The 16052-nt window shown below is 35.7% G+C and overlaps 2 protein-coding genes across 2 annotated transcripts; both read right to left on the bottom strand.

Annotated features, from left to right (window-relative positions):
• Window positions 1–1445: 1445 nt before the first annotated feature.
• LOC112518233 (isoamylase 2, chloroplastic) lies at window positions 1446–5337 on the bottom strand. Its single transcript, XM_025125854.1, has 2 exons — window positions 5116–5337; window positions 1446–4269 (listed from the first exon to the last, which is right to left on the bottom strand). Exon 2 carries the CDS (start codon window positions 4152–4154, stop codon window positions 1629–1631), a length of 2526 nt encoding a protein of 841 aa, XP_024981622.1. The 5' UTR covers window positions 4155–4269; window positions 5116–5337; the 3' UTR covers window positions 1446–1628.
• A 1629-nt stretch (window positions 5338–6966) lies between these two features.
• LOC112518421 (CSC1-like protein At4g02900) lies at window positions 6967–13112 on the bottom strand. The gene is made up of 11 exons (XM_025126105.1): window positions 12799–13112; window positions 12040–12201; window positions 11813–11948; window positions 11635–11736; window positions 11131–11250; window positions 10964–11044; window positions 10513–10853; window positions 9929–10174; window positions 8952–9276; window positions 8606–8839; window positions 6967–7262 (listed from the first exon to the last, which is right to left on the bottom strand). The coding sequence occupies exons 1-11, from the start codon at window positions 13110–13112 to the stop codon at window positions 7017–7019; spliced, it is 2307 nt and encodes a 768-aa protein (XP_024981873.1). The 3' UTR covers window positions 6967–7016.
• Window positions 13113–16052: the final 2940 nt, after the last annotated feature.

The following is a 16052-nucleotide window of genomic DNA, read 5'->3' on the forward strand; positions in this document are numbered from 1 at the left end:
AATCCTGAAACGTCCCAAAGATTTATATGATTTGATAAGATATGTCGGTGAACGATATCCCCTTTTCACAAACAAAATTCGAGTTTTGGTGTTAGACTTAGGGGTCGTTTAGTAAACATTTACCCAGTAAACGCACACCGGTTCCCTTTACCTTACTGGATGAACTTGGCAAGAACTGAGACTCTTAGCCAGATAAATTATTGCATACAATGTTGTTCTAACGGATTAGAATCTTACCTGAAAAAATGTGAGTGTGTTGAGTTATATTGGTAAGTGCTTAGTTAAAATCCAAACGTCCCCAATGAGAAATCAATTTTGTGCAAAGTCCCACCAAAAAATGTGATCAACGCATAGGACGAAAAAGCATTAAAATGCAAGGAAAATATCTTTTTTTAATTTAGAATTTTCATATTTTTCAGCATGGTGAATCACCTATGACTGTTTAAAAATAACGTATCTGCTCCATCCATATACAAATCGACCAGCTGTTGTGGTTGTCTAGTACCAAAATTAAAACAAAATTTATTGCTTCATGTGCTTCCTAGAATGCCAAAGCAGCAATTGCATTTGTGTGCGTGTGTGAGTAGTAAATGATCTTATGGATGGCATTATTATTTGTATGAGGATGTAATCTTTTTTGATAACATGAGGAGGAGTGTGCATAGTAATTTTTTCAAATGGTGACAATCATTTGACTATAAGAAAAGAAGATGTGGATATTTTTTTACAAAATCATCATTGGTTTGTTGGTTAATTTAATGCTTTTTGTGAGTTCCTGTATTTACGTTTTTTCCAGACGTAATAAATCTGAAATTAGGAAAGCTAAAAACAAAGACAATGACATGAAAGTGATTCGAATCCATGCCTGGGTTAGGAAAAAAACCATGCAAACCAATTCTACCAAATAAAACTTGTATTGTTATTTTAGTTTTAAAATATATACAATTGTACACAACAACATACTACTACATAAAATATCTTTCAAACTATTCCCCTATAAGATAAAGAAGCAAGAATTATATTATGTGGGCAAAAACTTTCAATTCCAACAATTTCAATCTTTTAATGTTAATTATATTATCTAAAATATCTTTCAAACAAAGTTTAGAACACATCCTTTTTGAAAATGACGATTTCAAGTTTTCTTAATGAGCTCTCCAACAAATTCTTATAAAATAATCACTTCCATCAAACTTTTTATAAAATGGTAATCTTCAACGGCTAAAGGATATATGTAGAAACATTGAAATTAATTGATAACTAATTTAATTCCATGGATGAATAAAATCCAAGGAAGGATGAACAAAGAAACCAAATGGTCTTTGATCCAACATTATCCTTTGGTTTATGGTTTATTAGGAGGTCAAAGATTCAAACCTCCTCAAGAGGGAGAAATATTTGTGAGTTTATTTGTTGCATTTGCTCCATATATAAATATTATATACTAAAAAAAGGAATTAACAAAGAAATTCGACTATTCTTATGCATAGCAACCGATCAGAGAATGGGAAAGTTTTTGGTTGGTTTATATGCCTTTTTTTTCAAAAAGTAATTAAAAAACAATTAATTTACCCGAAACACAAACAAACCTGTCGCTCTCCTCTTTTGTACATTTTGTTGGAGATGATCTAATCATCTATGCTCCTTGCTTCAAGCAAGACGCAGCTGTGCGGTCCCATGTCATAAACCGGTGATCCCGGTATCTTCTCAGGTACCCGATCACCAGCCGTAGAAAAGAATCGTGGATACTGAAGAGCCGTGTCGACCAACCGAACCCATGCCATTTTTGAACCAGGCAGTGGGACAGCGGCCATCACCGGCTCGTCTCCACCATTGATCGCGACAAAAACATCACCCTTCAATTGGTTTTCATCATCTTCATCAACCTTTAGTCTCATGGCTAGAAACCTGCTCGTTGGATCCTCCCAATCGGGTGGAGAAAGATTCGGCCCATGCCAATCGATATTCTCCACCTTCAAAAACTCCCGGCTCTGAAGAAGATCACTTCGCCGGATCTTGAGCGCACTCAAGAAAGAAACGAATTGTGTCGTTTGAATACCGAAACCAGTTTGTAAGGCTTTCCAATTGAACGGTTTTCGATCACCCTGTTCTAACAAACCCCCGGATGATCGACCACATTCGTCTCCCATAGTGAGAACCGGAACACCCAAAGAAATGTATAAGATGAAGATAAAGTTACGAATTTGCTTGAGTCGGGTTTCGAGAACACTTTTCTTCTTGGTGGCACCTTCTTCGCCACAGTTCCAACTTAACTCTCTGGTGTTATTAAAGCTCACCAAGTCTACAAGCGAAAACCCGTGGTTTCTGGTGACGAAATTGAAAGAAAAAGCGGGGCCACGACCGTTCAAGAAGATATCGCCACTTCCACATAGCCGTGTTGCAAGATTACTTAGGAGACTCTCACCTCTAAGATAATTTCGGGCATCCTTACAGAAGTTTGTATTCATTTCTGCCCATCTTTTCCAATGCGGAAACTGGATTTCCTTTGCTGATTTGTGAAATGGGTCGAAAGAATCTGCAATAAGTTTGGTCTTCGAGAGTATAGGATCAAAAGCGATTGCTTCAATCAAAGGTGGGCGAGAAAGATTTTCGCCATTAAATCCTCGTAACATCGAAGAAGCATTAATGAAACAGAAGCCATCAATATGGTATTCGATCACCCAATGTCGAAGGCTATCTAGGATTAGCTGTTGAACGACAGGGTGAGCACAGTTCAAGGTGCATTTTGTCGCAAGATCATCACCTTCTTTGACAAAATAGTAGGATGAATTATCGATCTTGGTCAATGATGCATTTTGACTAGTATGGGTGAGGACAACTTCCAGTAAAATCTCGATTCCATCGGCGTGCAATCTCTTTACCATCTCCTTCATCGACTTGATGGTCGGCATAGAGCCACCAGGAGGTCCAAATGAGTCGTGTAGTGAAAAGAAATGGAAGGGGAAATATGGTCCTACTTGCTTATCAAATGGAACTATCGGCTCTAATAAGATTGCATTAACACCCAGATCCTTGAAGTGATGCAACTTCTCAGAAACACCTAAAAAGGTTCCTCCAATCTCGTTAGGTAAGTTGCTAGACGTATCTTTTGTGAAATCCATTACATTTAACCGATAAACCATTAGTTTCTCCATGGATAAGCGAGGGTGGACATCACCGCTCCAATCAAAAGCAGGTTCCGTACAAATTTTCCCAAGAAAATTCTCTCCTATGACCTTAGCATATGGATCTAATGAAACACGTTTCACCTGAGACTTGTCTTGAGCACCATTTCTGCATCGATATCCATAAGACACAAAGTTCATGGCACTGTCCATTGAAGCATGCCATATGTCACCCGATCGATTGATATAAGGATCTAGATCAATCTCTAAAGCGGGTTCTTCTTTTGAACTGTCGTCAAATAAGCACAAAACTACACTTTTGGCGTTTCGGGAGAAAAGAGCAAAATTGATGAAACCGTCAGCTGTATATGAAAGGCCAAGGGGAGCAGGATACCCTGATCTTATACCTACCGGGAAACAGAAATTTGTGTTTCTATGGCTTCTGATTTCGATCTTTTCACCACTGAGTTGAGACTTCAATAAAAATGAAATATAGAAGGGAGCTAAACTTGCATCAAACTCCAATTCAACAGACAGCTTGTTTAAAGATTTATTCACAAAAGGGGTTTCAAGGATTCCAGAATCGTTCGATCGCAAAGACATTAGTGATGATGAATCAGATCTGAATATGCCCCAACTCATAACTACATCACCATCATTGCCACTAAGCTGCAAATACGAAACCTCAACATCCACTCCATACTTGTCATCTTTTAACCGAGTAATAACCTTCACATGGCCCCCCTTCTCAGTCCTAAACAAATAAGTGGATAATTTCTCAACGGTTTCAATTACAGGAATCGTTGAAGCAGCCAAAACTCCTACTCTAAGATTGTGGCAAGAACCTTTTATCATGTTCTTTGCAACTTCTCCAAAAACTAGGCTCCGCTCCATATCCATTCTTCCTAAACTTCGTGTCACTCTTCTACCATATTTGCAACTGTCAGCAATAATCAACTTGGAGAGTTTAGTGGTTCCACAGGTTAGGTAACGAGGATGAGTTGCAGAGGATAATGAAAGCATTGCCATCGATATGTCTGAATGAATACACAACCGAAAAGCGCAGACATATAACTTGCAGAAACCACTATTACTCTAGATAGTTTTCGATCTCCCTCTGCTTAAACTGAGAAGAATCAGCACCCTGAACAAACAATTTACATAACTCATATAGGGAAGTTACATTCAAAATGCTGATTACAATTTACAAATGGTACTTGGACGAAACCAAGACTCCATGAGTATCATCCAGTCTACCAGTGAAATACAACGATAAAAACATATGATATCAATGAGATTAATAATAACTTAACCTATTACCTACTCTTTCCATTTCATAAATTAGACTCCACTCCATTTTTGCAAAGATCAAGAGTTGTAAGAATGTGATCTCACACATTTCATATTAAATCCCTAACTTCTTCTGGCTAAAAGATCAGCAGCATACAATTGAATGATTCACAAAGAAATTCATTAATATTCTCACACATTTCAATTTAAATCCTAATTTCTTCTCGCTAGAAGATCGCCCAGCATATAATTGAATAATTCACAAAGAAATTCATTAATATACAACAACAATCGATCAATAGTCAGTTGATAATAACTTAACCTATTACCTGCTCCCTCCATTTCATAAATTAGATTCCACTCCGTTTTTTTTTTTGCAAAGATCAAGAGTTGTAAGAATATGATCTCACACATTTCAATTTAAATCCTAACTTCTTCTGGTTATAAGATCACCAGCATACAATTGAATAATTCACAGAGAAATTCATTAATATACCACCACAATCGATCACTATCCAGTTGAGAAAACCTAGGACTAATCAAAATCCGAGATGCTGAGCAGCTACGAAATCATTTAACATCAAGTATGCATATGCAAATCGGAGAATGAAGAATCGAAGAGATTCAGACATAATCAAAACATATGCTAAGAAATTAAATGAAAATAACGAGAATAAAGTACAAAAAAGGCAAAACTCACAGCATTGAGATTGACGAGCATATGAAAAGCTGCAATTCAACTGAATCTCCGTGAAGATGATGAAGAACTATGGCAATTCTACCGGAATGCGTAAGGATTTTGGAGTTTAGTGAAGGGGAGGAGGGTGAGAATGTGCGAGATTCGAAGTTATATCTCTGTTTCTGATTTTGTGACGCCTTTGGATGTGCGATTTAAAAAATTCGGATAAAACAATCATTTTAGTCCCTGTGATTTGATAAAAATAGCGATTTTAGTCCTTATATTTTAGAAATTTGGATTTTAGTCCCTGTAGTTTATTAATTGTTATTTACATCCTTTTGATTTACAATTTATCGTTGTTTCAATCCTTATAGTTTATATTTCTTTAGTGTTTTGGTCCCTTTTACTTTAAAAGGTAGGAATTAGCCCGGGACGAACATAGCAATAGATTGCAAATCATAAGAACGAAAAACTTAAGGGACGTTTACCAAACGCTTATCCGGGTAAGCGTTGATCAAGTCACATTACCTCACCGGATGAATATGTTAAGGACCAAGAATCTTACCCTGTAAGAGCGAGACAAGGACCAAAAGTTTTATCCGGTAAGTGAGAGCGATGACTCTTACCACAGTAAGCGCTTATCGGGTAAATTGTTGCATACAATGTTGTTTTGGTGGACTAAAATCTTACCCAGTAAGTAAATAATAGTGTTTAAATTTTACCGGTAAGCATTTATCGAGTAAGTGTTTGTTAAACGACCCCTTAATTTACTCTTAAAAGTTTTAAATGATTCTATATTTCTTTTTTTAATTAAAATTTTTTGGTCCATGCGAGTTGTGAGCAAAAATAAGGTCTGAATATTTTTAGGCTCGGACTTTGGGGTTGGAAAAAGGCTCGATCGGACTTTTTAAGACTTTTAGCGTAATAGGGGTTTTCAAGTAAGGGTTTCAAGTCGACCCTAATCGTGCTTTAAGGGCCGCACGAGACTTGGGGCTTTTCAAGTCGGGCTTCGAGTTTGGAATTTTTATTTTTGTGTATCTTTTGTTATTTCTTTTAAACTTCATTATTTTGGTCTACGATATTAGAAACCAAAAGTAATTTAATCAAACGCTAAAAAAATGATAAGAAATTATGTAAACCGGATTTATGAAGGATACAAAAATGAGCTTAAAATCTTGTATTAAATCTGTATAAATTTACGCATTTGTAATCATCGTGTTCGTAAGGCCGTTATGTCCATCCTCACATCCTCCTCAGACTGTCCATCACAATTTCTACTCTCCTCACTGTCACAGACGCCATAATCAATCTCAGTGTCAAAACTGCTTTAGTGTTCCCTCTCTCAACTTCACCCCAGAACCAGAAGGCCACATTCAGTATCCTATCTAATATCATATGGTCCAACCACAGGTCCATCTAAGCATCCTCGATTATACAATTTCCAATTATATCTCATGGACCTTACTTGTCGCCCGTACTTTGATTCATACGACATAACTGGTCTGATGGCTACCCGTAGAGTTAAGTTTGCTTAATTTTTGTGGTACCCTCCTAGTCATACAACACCCCATGACAACTCTCCATGCCATGCATACCATAGGTGAATAAGGTCACTAGTCAAAAGTTATCAGCAAAATAAACTGATTTTACATATTTACCCCTTACAGAAACAGATGCAGAAGAAAAAGAATGGTTATTAGATCAGCTGAACAACTAGATTTCCTGTACAAACACATGCCATGTCTTTGACTCGCTCTTGACTCGGTTCCGAGTTACACACATTCTTTGACTCATTACATACAAAACTCACAGGTTGTCCTTGGTTGTTATCACTTTCGGAGCAGCTTTAGAACCACCCTTCGACGTCTCTGAAATAAATTCAAAACGATTTAGGATCATGGAAATCAAGAAACCGAGCCAATTCAAACTGCGGAAATACCGATTCTGTCCTGAGAAGTGTCTTCTTGAGTTCCTTGTACATGATCTCTATGCAAACCCCGTCTTGTTGCGACTAGCTGATTTTCCTCCTCTTCTTCCTCAACCATCGGTCGTCGCTCAAACTCGCAGGCACCCTTGAAAACCGGATGTACATATGCATCTTGGAGATACAGTTTCAAGTTAAGTTGTGGTTCGGTCGCCCTTTCTAGTGTATCTTTTCTCATTGCATCCTGTAATCAAGTGAAATCATGTTACCATACAAATGGGTAGCATTGTCTTTTCACATGTGCAGGATATGGTAGGTAATATCACTCTTAAGGAACCCTTATAGAGAGAGGGGAAGAACCTACATATATATATACAGGTTTGATTGATGGTTCATGTCCGGTCGATTTGGGGCACCACCACGCCCCACCAAAAGGAGGTTAGATAGTGGCCCCAAGAACAGAGGCAAAAGAGTGTGTTGAGTCCGTAGGTGGTACTGGACACGGACTATCAAACCTCTTTGAATCTCTTTCTAAAAGAACCCTTACAGAGAGAGGGAAGGTTCCTATATACATACAGGTTTGATGGTCTGTGTCTAGCTGATGTGGGACTCCAACACGCCCCCTCAAATGGAGGCTTGGTGCCCCCCAAGAATAGAGGTGAAAGACTGTTGAATCCCTAGATAGTACTAGACGCTGGATCTGATACCATGTTAAGTATGTGGATCCTTTTCGAATTTCTCTCTAAAAGAGCCCTTGTAAAATCATATTTATGTGGACCATCTTTTTAATCTCTCTTCAAAAAAGCCCTTATAGAGAGAAATGAGGTTTCTATATACAGGTCAAGTTCAGGGGAAAACTGCAAAAAAAATGAAAAACTAAGGTAACACTCTAGTAACCATTCATCCGTACGTTATACACATGTGCATACAAGTAACTTGTAACTAATTTTTCCAATATGCACACGTGCATAGAAACTAGGAAACATCTTTAATTGCGTGTATGCAAATGTGCATACCGTACAAAAAAATGGTTATGAGGGTGTTTCTCAGTTTTTCATTTTTGGGGGGTTTCCCGTGAACCTTGCCCCCCCCCCCCTCTCTCTCTTTCTCTCTCTCTTTCTCTCTCTCTCTCTCCCTCTATATATATATATATATATAGGGTCATATTTAGGGGAAAATCGCAAAAAATGAAAAAGTGAGTAACACTCTAGTACACGTTCATTTGTACGACATCGACATGTGCATTAAAGTAAATATTCCGGTATGTATACGTGCATAACATGCACGTGTGCATAGAAACCATGAAACTTCTACTATTACTTGTATGCACATGTGCATACCGCATAGGGATTCGGGTGTTCTTCAGTTTTTCATTTTTTGGGGGTTTTCCCCTTAACCTCACTCACTCACTCACTCTCTCTCTCTCTCTCTCTCTTCTCTAGATAGTGCTAAATCCATGTTCCGATATCATGTCAGGATATATGGAACCTCTTTAAATCTTTCTCTAAAATAGCCCTCGTAGAGAAAGGGTATATTCCTACATATACACACAAGTTTGATGGTTCATATCTAGCCGATAACACTAACCACTAGTGGGAATCGTCTGAATGCGGATTCAAACCGGCCCTTGCAGACTCTAAAGAACCAGAATGTCAGGATAGGAAGAGGAATCAGGAAAGGTGTTGCATTAGATGCCTTTTTCGTGTTCAGCAATCCTAAGAACAGAATATGTGAAATCATCAATCCGATGATTATTCGCCGATGAACATCAGGCCAAAACGTCGCACCACTCTCGTACTTCTGATCGTACACATTGATAATCTAACATTTATATACAAAGATACGCAAGATATCAGATAAATGATGACTTCATTGGGATATTCCCATTTGAATTCGGGTTTCAAATAAATGCACATACCGGTAAATTAGTTACCTGATGGCGAAAAACCAGATAGGAGAAGGCGAAAAATACAACAATGAAAGGGAGGAGTAAAGGGGTGACAGTTGAGTACACTAGCCCAAGCAAGAAGTACAACTGTATCCGGGGCTCGGATATTGCCCAACCCAAGGAACCAGCGTCCATCGCCTGCTCTCGGTCCTTTTCTGTTTTCACCAGAAATGCGTTTTTCAAGTGAAAAATGATTAACGGAACCAATCTGAGGATCTCTGCAGCAATTCCAGACCAACCATCTACCATGACGTATGTAATAAAGAACGTGGCTTTCATCGGGATCGACACACCGACAGTTTTAGGAATCCTGCATTGGTTAACGAGCTAATAAGAAAAATGAAAAGTTAACAGTTAAGAGTGTGTTTGGTACGCAATATAGGACAAAAACTTGTTTTCTAGGTTTGGTGCGACATCAAGGGCCTGTTTGTTAGCAGTTTAATGAGCTTAATGGGATTCACAGCTTATTCAGTCAGCTATAGATGACTGTTTGGAAGTGGCTTAATGGTATAAAAAGTGACTTATTCAGTAAGTTTCTTGGGGGAGCTTTATGAAGAAAGCAAGTTTTTTCCAAACATGTCTGTCCCAATTAGAAAAACACTCCTTCCATCTATGAAAAACAAAAAACTTCTCAATCTATACAGACCGATTAATCCAAGCAGACAACTTTATCCATACAAGACTCGATGAAAAATCAACCAAACAACACTGAGACGAGACTGAGTGGGACAAAAATGCATTGTTTTGGTCACCAAATTAAGTGGAACAAAAATCAAGAAGATGGAACAAGATTGGTAAATTATTAAACTACTCATGTCAAATTTAGACCCTAAAACCTTGCACAAATCTTTCACCCGCCTACCAAACTCGCTTGTCCAGTCATATCCTGACCCGACCTGTCCTATCATGTCTACATACCAAACGCACCATTATAAAAATGGGACAAAAAGATAATATCATACTCCGCAGGGGACTGATTCATGAATTCTTTAAGTTGCTGAAAAGCGGTTCCTGTAATGATGCTTCCAAGGAACACATTCACAAATAAAAATAAGTGATATTTCCCAGCCGAACGCGTCTCCAAAGCTGATAATGCAGTATATCCCTCAATTTTCGACATGGTCATTATAATTGTTGGAAGAAGAATGAGAAATATCTTTAGTATAATCCCAGGAAGATAACCTTGGATAAAAGACTTGACTGATCCCCTGCAACGGGAAGTGCGTCGAAAAAATTCAAGATTCTACAAACAAAACCAGGGCATGATTTCTATGAAGAAGAGCTAATATACTCCCTTTGTCCCAGAATAAATGTCCACAACGAAAAAAGTACGGAGTTTTAGAAATATGTAATTATCACACTTCTAATTAAGACAATTTTACCCTTAGATAGTAGAGGGTGTAACAAATTTCTCCAAGGGTAAGATTTGGAAAGTAGGCATTTACTTCTGAGTGGACACTTATTTTGGGACAAACTAAACTAGAAATGTGGACACTTGTTTTGGTACGGAGGGAGTAATTAATTTGGAGCTCAAAAGTTCACTCACATTTCAATAACAGGTTTCAAAGCAGGGAAAACTTTCTGAATTGACTCAATATTGGCCAGGGTTTGAACAAATGCTATAGGGATCATAAAACAGAAAGTAAGACCAAATAGAGCAACAGCCATGAGCAATCTTCGGAAGTTTAGTTCCACAAATGGTATGGCAAGATTGTCCCAGTAAACATCACGTGGTTCAGGAGCCCAATCTGTGAGCCAAATGGTGGGATTGTGTGATTGCTGTGTTTGAGCACAAACAGCTGCACCCCATCGTGATTTGAATGAAACAAATGCTGCCGGGACAATGGCTTTTGGGTCATTTAACACCCTTTCTCTTTCTGCTTCCTCCTAATGTACCCAATCATATGAAAAAGCCAAAAAGAAGTTATAGAAGTAGTTGTACCATATAAGCATTTTGGTAAATGAGAAATCAATTATTCTTGACTCAGCATACTTACTTTTTTTGTTAGAGTCTCGATTTGTTCCGTATAAAAATCAATAGCATCGACATTTTTTCCCCAAAGACCCCAGAAACCTGTCTATATAGTTAACTAGACGTAAAATGACTTGAAGAAAAGGAAGCTAGCGAAACCAAGATGTCAACTGGATGGTGCTAGCCAAATACCTTGGTGGTTGGCCTTTTATTAGGATTTCTCTCGAACTTGTTGGTGTAGTAGGTAAGCCAATTTTGTAAACTCTTCTTTGTTACCACCATAGCCCCAAGAGCATTTGCATTGTACACTACCTACAACTCCAGAATTACACATCTGTATTACTACACAAACTTTTATCCTAGTTTGCTGCTCAAACATATGATAAAAATCAAACCAAACAAACCCAGTGAGTCTCGTGCAGAATAAGGTCTGGGGGATGGTAAGATGTACGCAGACCTTACCTCTATCCTGAGGGGTAGAGAGGATGTTTCCGTAAAAAAAAGAACCCGGCTTGTAAGAAGTTCAAAACATTTGGTTCTAAAAGTTGCAGAAAATTTTGGAAAAGAGGAAAGAGATAAAACATAAATGGTAGAAAAGTAAGTTAGGAAAGTCGAATAAGAAGTAGCAAGCACATGATTAAAAGCTTCACCATATAGGGTGGATTATACTGTATGTTCCTCAAAGAAGAAGCTCACCTGATGTAAAAGATAATGATCAGGGTGATTAACACAGAAGAAATGTTCAACATGCTCACTGACTGATTCATCATCATCTGGAGGAATGTTTCTCACAAGAACCTGCAGGAACAATTATAAATGATCAGTGCCACGTAACTTCTTTCAGAAATCATATCTTTCCCCATTAGACACTCACGGTAAATTGATCAGGACGACGTCTTTCAGCAGCAAGAAAATGCAGCCGCATTTTTGTTACAATCATGTATTCGTTGTAAAGAGCGTAGCATGTCCAAAAGGTGAAGGCGTAAGCCATTACTATATGCGCGAATAACCTGAGAATGGTGATGACAACACTAAATGCATATACTTAATTATGGTTAATAAAATAATTGATGAAGTATGTAAAAGGAAACTCTTTGACACCTTTTTGATCCAGAAGGGACATTCGATATTGAGAGCTTGTCAATATTACTGTATGTTAGATCTTTCATAGTCTCTTTCATTTGCTCGAAATTCTCTCCAGTATAATTGACAGGTACCAACACAGCAAATGCAAGAAAAGTGATAGGGCAAAATATTTTCAAGCTGCAACGACAATTTAACATTAATAAAACTGGAAAAAGTAGCAATCAAGTCAACCAAACGGACCTAGTAAATCCCATGCGGAGGTAGGGTAGGGGTCCTTTGAATGATCTTAAATGAATTGTCAGTTGGGAGCATGACCTAAAAAATTTAGCTCAAGGACCTTCATTTGACCTGCCCAGGTTCAAAACAACATGCCCCTGATTTAAAACAGTTTGATCCCATTATAACTCATAAATGGGTCATTTAAGTTTATAACCTTAAATGATATTTCAATTAAATTCATGACCTCCTAACCTATTGAAAGAAAAATGGTTTTATATTCATCAAAAGGTCATCGATTTAATTAAATCTTGTTTAAGGTTATATACCCAAATATCTCGCTTATAAATACACTAGAGGTCATTTTGCCAAGCAGGCTTTTGGAGAAGGTCATTGAGCCAAATAGCCTGGTCTTGGGGTAAGATGTATGATGTATGCATATTTACCCCAAGGGGTAGAGAAATTAATCTCGTGAAGACCCCAACTTGCAGAAAAAACTAGCAATCAAGTAATAAGTAGAATTCAATTTAGGCTACTCAGACTCCTAAAAGTACTCACCCAAGAAGGTAGATTCGAATATACACAGCAGAATCAAGTCCTGCATGTGCAATTAGCTCAGGTTCTGGCATTCTTAAGGCAGCAGGCATCCAATTCAAGAACTTTAGGTACATTTTGACATCCACATTGACATATTTCTTTACAGCAGTTCCAGAACTAGTTGGACTGTCTCTTATTCCCTTGAGGTACCATTTTGGGAAGTAAACTCTATCGTTGATGGGTTGAAGCCGTAGAATTGCAAATGCCACAAGAAATAGTAAAGCGGACGAACTATTAATTGCAGCAGACACAAGAATATCTGAAAGAGAAGCCATGTTCTTTCTCGAAGATCAAACGCCACCTACAGTTTTAACCGAGAAGCATTTGATAAGCATTGATCAGACGCGTCAACCAATTAGGACTTTATGAGCTTCAGGTGATATCCAACACATAATCCCAACAATATGAAAAGGTTTTTCTGGTATCTCTTACAATCTACATTCTTAACATCTAGCAAAATAACAAAATAATTAAGAAATCACATTCGTTTCTGGTAAAACCTAAACATCCCATAGCAATTTGCTAACCTAATTACCTCAACGCAACACATTCACTAACAACGACCAAGGGGAAAATAGCATAATTCATCGAATTGGACCTTACAATGGGATTAAAATCCAAAAAAATAACTTAAAAGCAAGAATCAAATTCATTTAACTCATACCAATCCGATTGTATTGGCTCATCTAGCAAGATTTTAGACGGCTTCACCAATTGTAATCACGAGAGATGAAATATTGAGAGTTTACACCTTTCCTTCAGCAAATTGCTTGGTGTCAACAAGAAGAGGAATGCAAGAAACAGATTAAATTCAGATAGTATTATTGATTGATTGATTGATATAATGAATATGAAATTTTTGAGGGTTTGAATTTGGGGGAAAATGTGAGGGTTTGGGAGGGAAAGATGAAAGAAAAGGAGGGGGAGAGGCATCAACCGGCATTAAGCCTCATGTCTTGATAGTTGATGGTTAGTTTATAACGTTATATAAGTATGGGTAGACACGTGGCAATTCGCAGCTTCGGATTTTGAATTTCCCAAGTTCCCGAATTGCCCCTCTCCCGTCTTCCCTTTATCAACCGTAATTAATAATATTTATTAAATAATCTTGGATTTCAAAATAAATTTTGGCATTTAATTTTAAGTATACTAGAAAGGTATTCGTACAATACATCGAGATACATTTCGATTTAAATGTTTCGTTTTATTTTTTTATCTATGTCGATATAATACGATTTTATATGGTTTTGAGAAAGCGATAATGTTTTTATTTTTGAATAAAGTATAAATTTGAAAATATCATATAAAATTTACGAAAAATATATTAATATTAATATCAAATTAACTATTTAAATTTTTTTATTTTTTGTATAATTTTTTTATTCAAATTTTTTATTATAATTTAATTTATATTTGGTTTAATAATATAATTTTTTTATAAAGATAATAATTAATTATTTTATTAGAACTCGATAATTATCTTAATTATATTTTAGATTTTCTATATATTAAAAAATGATATGTTTATTCTCTATTTGATTATGTTGATTCATAGTTAGTTACACGAATTTAAACATAGAGTTTTAATAAGTTGTACTTATGTATAATTTACTTGTAATCTTAAATTTTAAGTAATATGCATCAATATATAATATTTTATACATAAAAAATAATTTTTAAGAATTTTTGTCAAATGTTGGAGAGGGAGAGAATGTGGTACATCCTATGCTTATCCCATGTGTACCGTACTTTCTTTTATGTGGTTGTACCTTTTTTTATTTTTCCATATTGATGATGTTGCATTTTGGACATGTCATGTTTGATAAATTTAATGTAATAAATTGTATGAAAAAATAATTTATTTTAATTTAATTTTTATTTTGGGTAATGTAATTTTAAAATTTTTATTTTGATATCTAAAACGTAAAGTTTTAAACATTTAAGTACCCAAATGACCAGTTGAAGCATCAACCAATTACTATGCTGATGTGGCGAGTGATGTGGTGTCCAACTCAATATAAATATTTTATTAAATTTTAAATTCAAAAAAGGTAAGTTAAATCACTTGCCACATCAACATGGTAACGGGCTAATGCTTCAACCGGCTACTCATGTACTTAAATGTTTAAAACTTTACATTTTAGGTACCAAAATGAAAGTCTTTAAAGTACACTATCCAAAATATGAATCAAGTTAAAGTACGTTATTTTTTCATGCAATTTACCTTTTATAAAAACCTGTATTTTTTATACATCATTTTCAATTCACCAAATTATGAACTAAAAATGTTTGTAATTGTAGTTCTTTTAAGAACCCCTGTTATAAGTTTCGTGTATTTTTTCTACATCAATAATATAGATACATGTTAATAATTGTATAAAGTTAAGAAAATATATTAAAAAAAACTAACAAAATGTCACCCACACAAAATTCAAGGTAAGAATCAAGGGTCTTTTATAAGAACTCAAAGGACGTGAGGTTCTTATAAAATCATCTACAATTAGATGATTTTATAAGAACCTCATTTTTGCATGTTAATATACATATCCAAACGTGAGGTTCTTATACATATTTGTAATTGTAAAGTCGAGAAAATAAGAGCATCTTCAATGGAGGGTTTTATAAAAACCTCTTTTTTGTACTTTTTATTGTCATCTCAATTTCAACTCATTAAATTATATAATATAAGAACCTTATTTTTGTGAGTTCTTTGTATTTTTTCTACGTAAATTATTATTATAAAATATATAAAAAAACTGGAAAATTTTCACTTTACATAAACTTCAATGATAAGAACCAAAGTTTTTATACAAAAGCTCAAAGATGGTGAGGTTCTTATAAGCTCTCCATAATACTAGTTCTTATAAGCCACTTTACTTTTACATAATTTTATATTCTACCATTGATTATATGATAGGAGAAAACTTTTCTTTATTATTAAGGATTAAAATATCATTTAATTACTAAAATATCATTTAATTATTATAAAATATTTTATATAAACTCTTAAAAACCATTTTTTATGCTTGAAATACTGTTTACTGATGCATATTACTTAAAATTCAAGATTATAAGTAAATTATGCATAAATATAACTTATTAAAGCTCATTTAAATTCGTATAACTAATTGTGGATAAACATAATTAAATAGAGAACAAACTTCTTATTTTAATATATAAAAAATCTAAAATATAATTAAGATAATTATGGAGTT

The sequence above is a fragment of the Cynara cardunculus genome, assembly GCF_001531365.2.
Source record: "Cynara cardunculus var. scolymus isolate 2C chromosome LG 9, CcrdV1, whole genome shotgun sequence".
In the NCBI taxonomy this organism is placed as follows: Eukaryota; Viridiplantae; Streptophyta; class Magnoliopsida; order Asterales; family Asteraceae; genus Cynara; species Cynara cardunculus.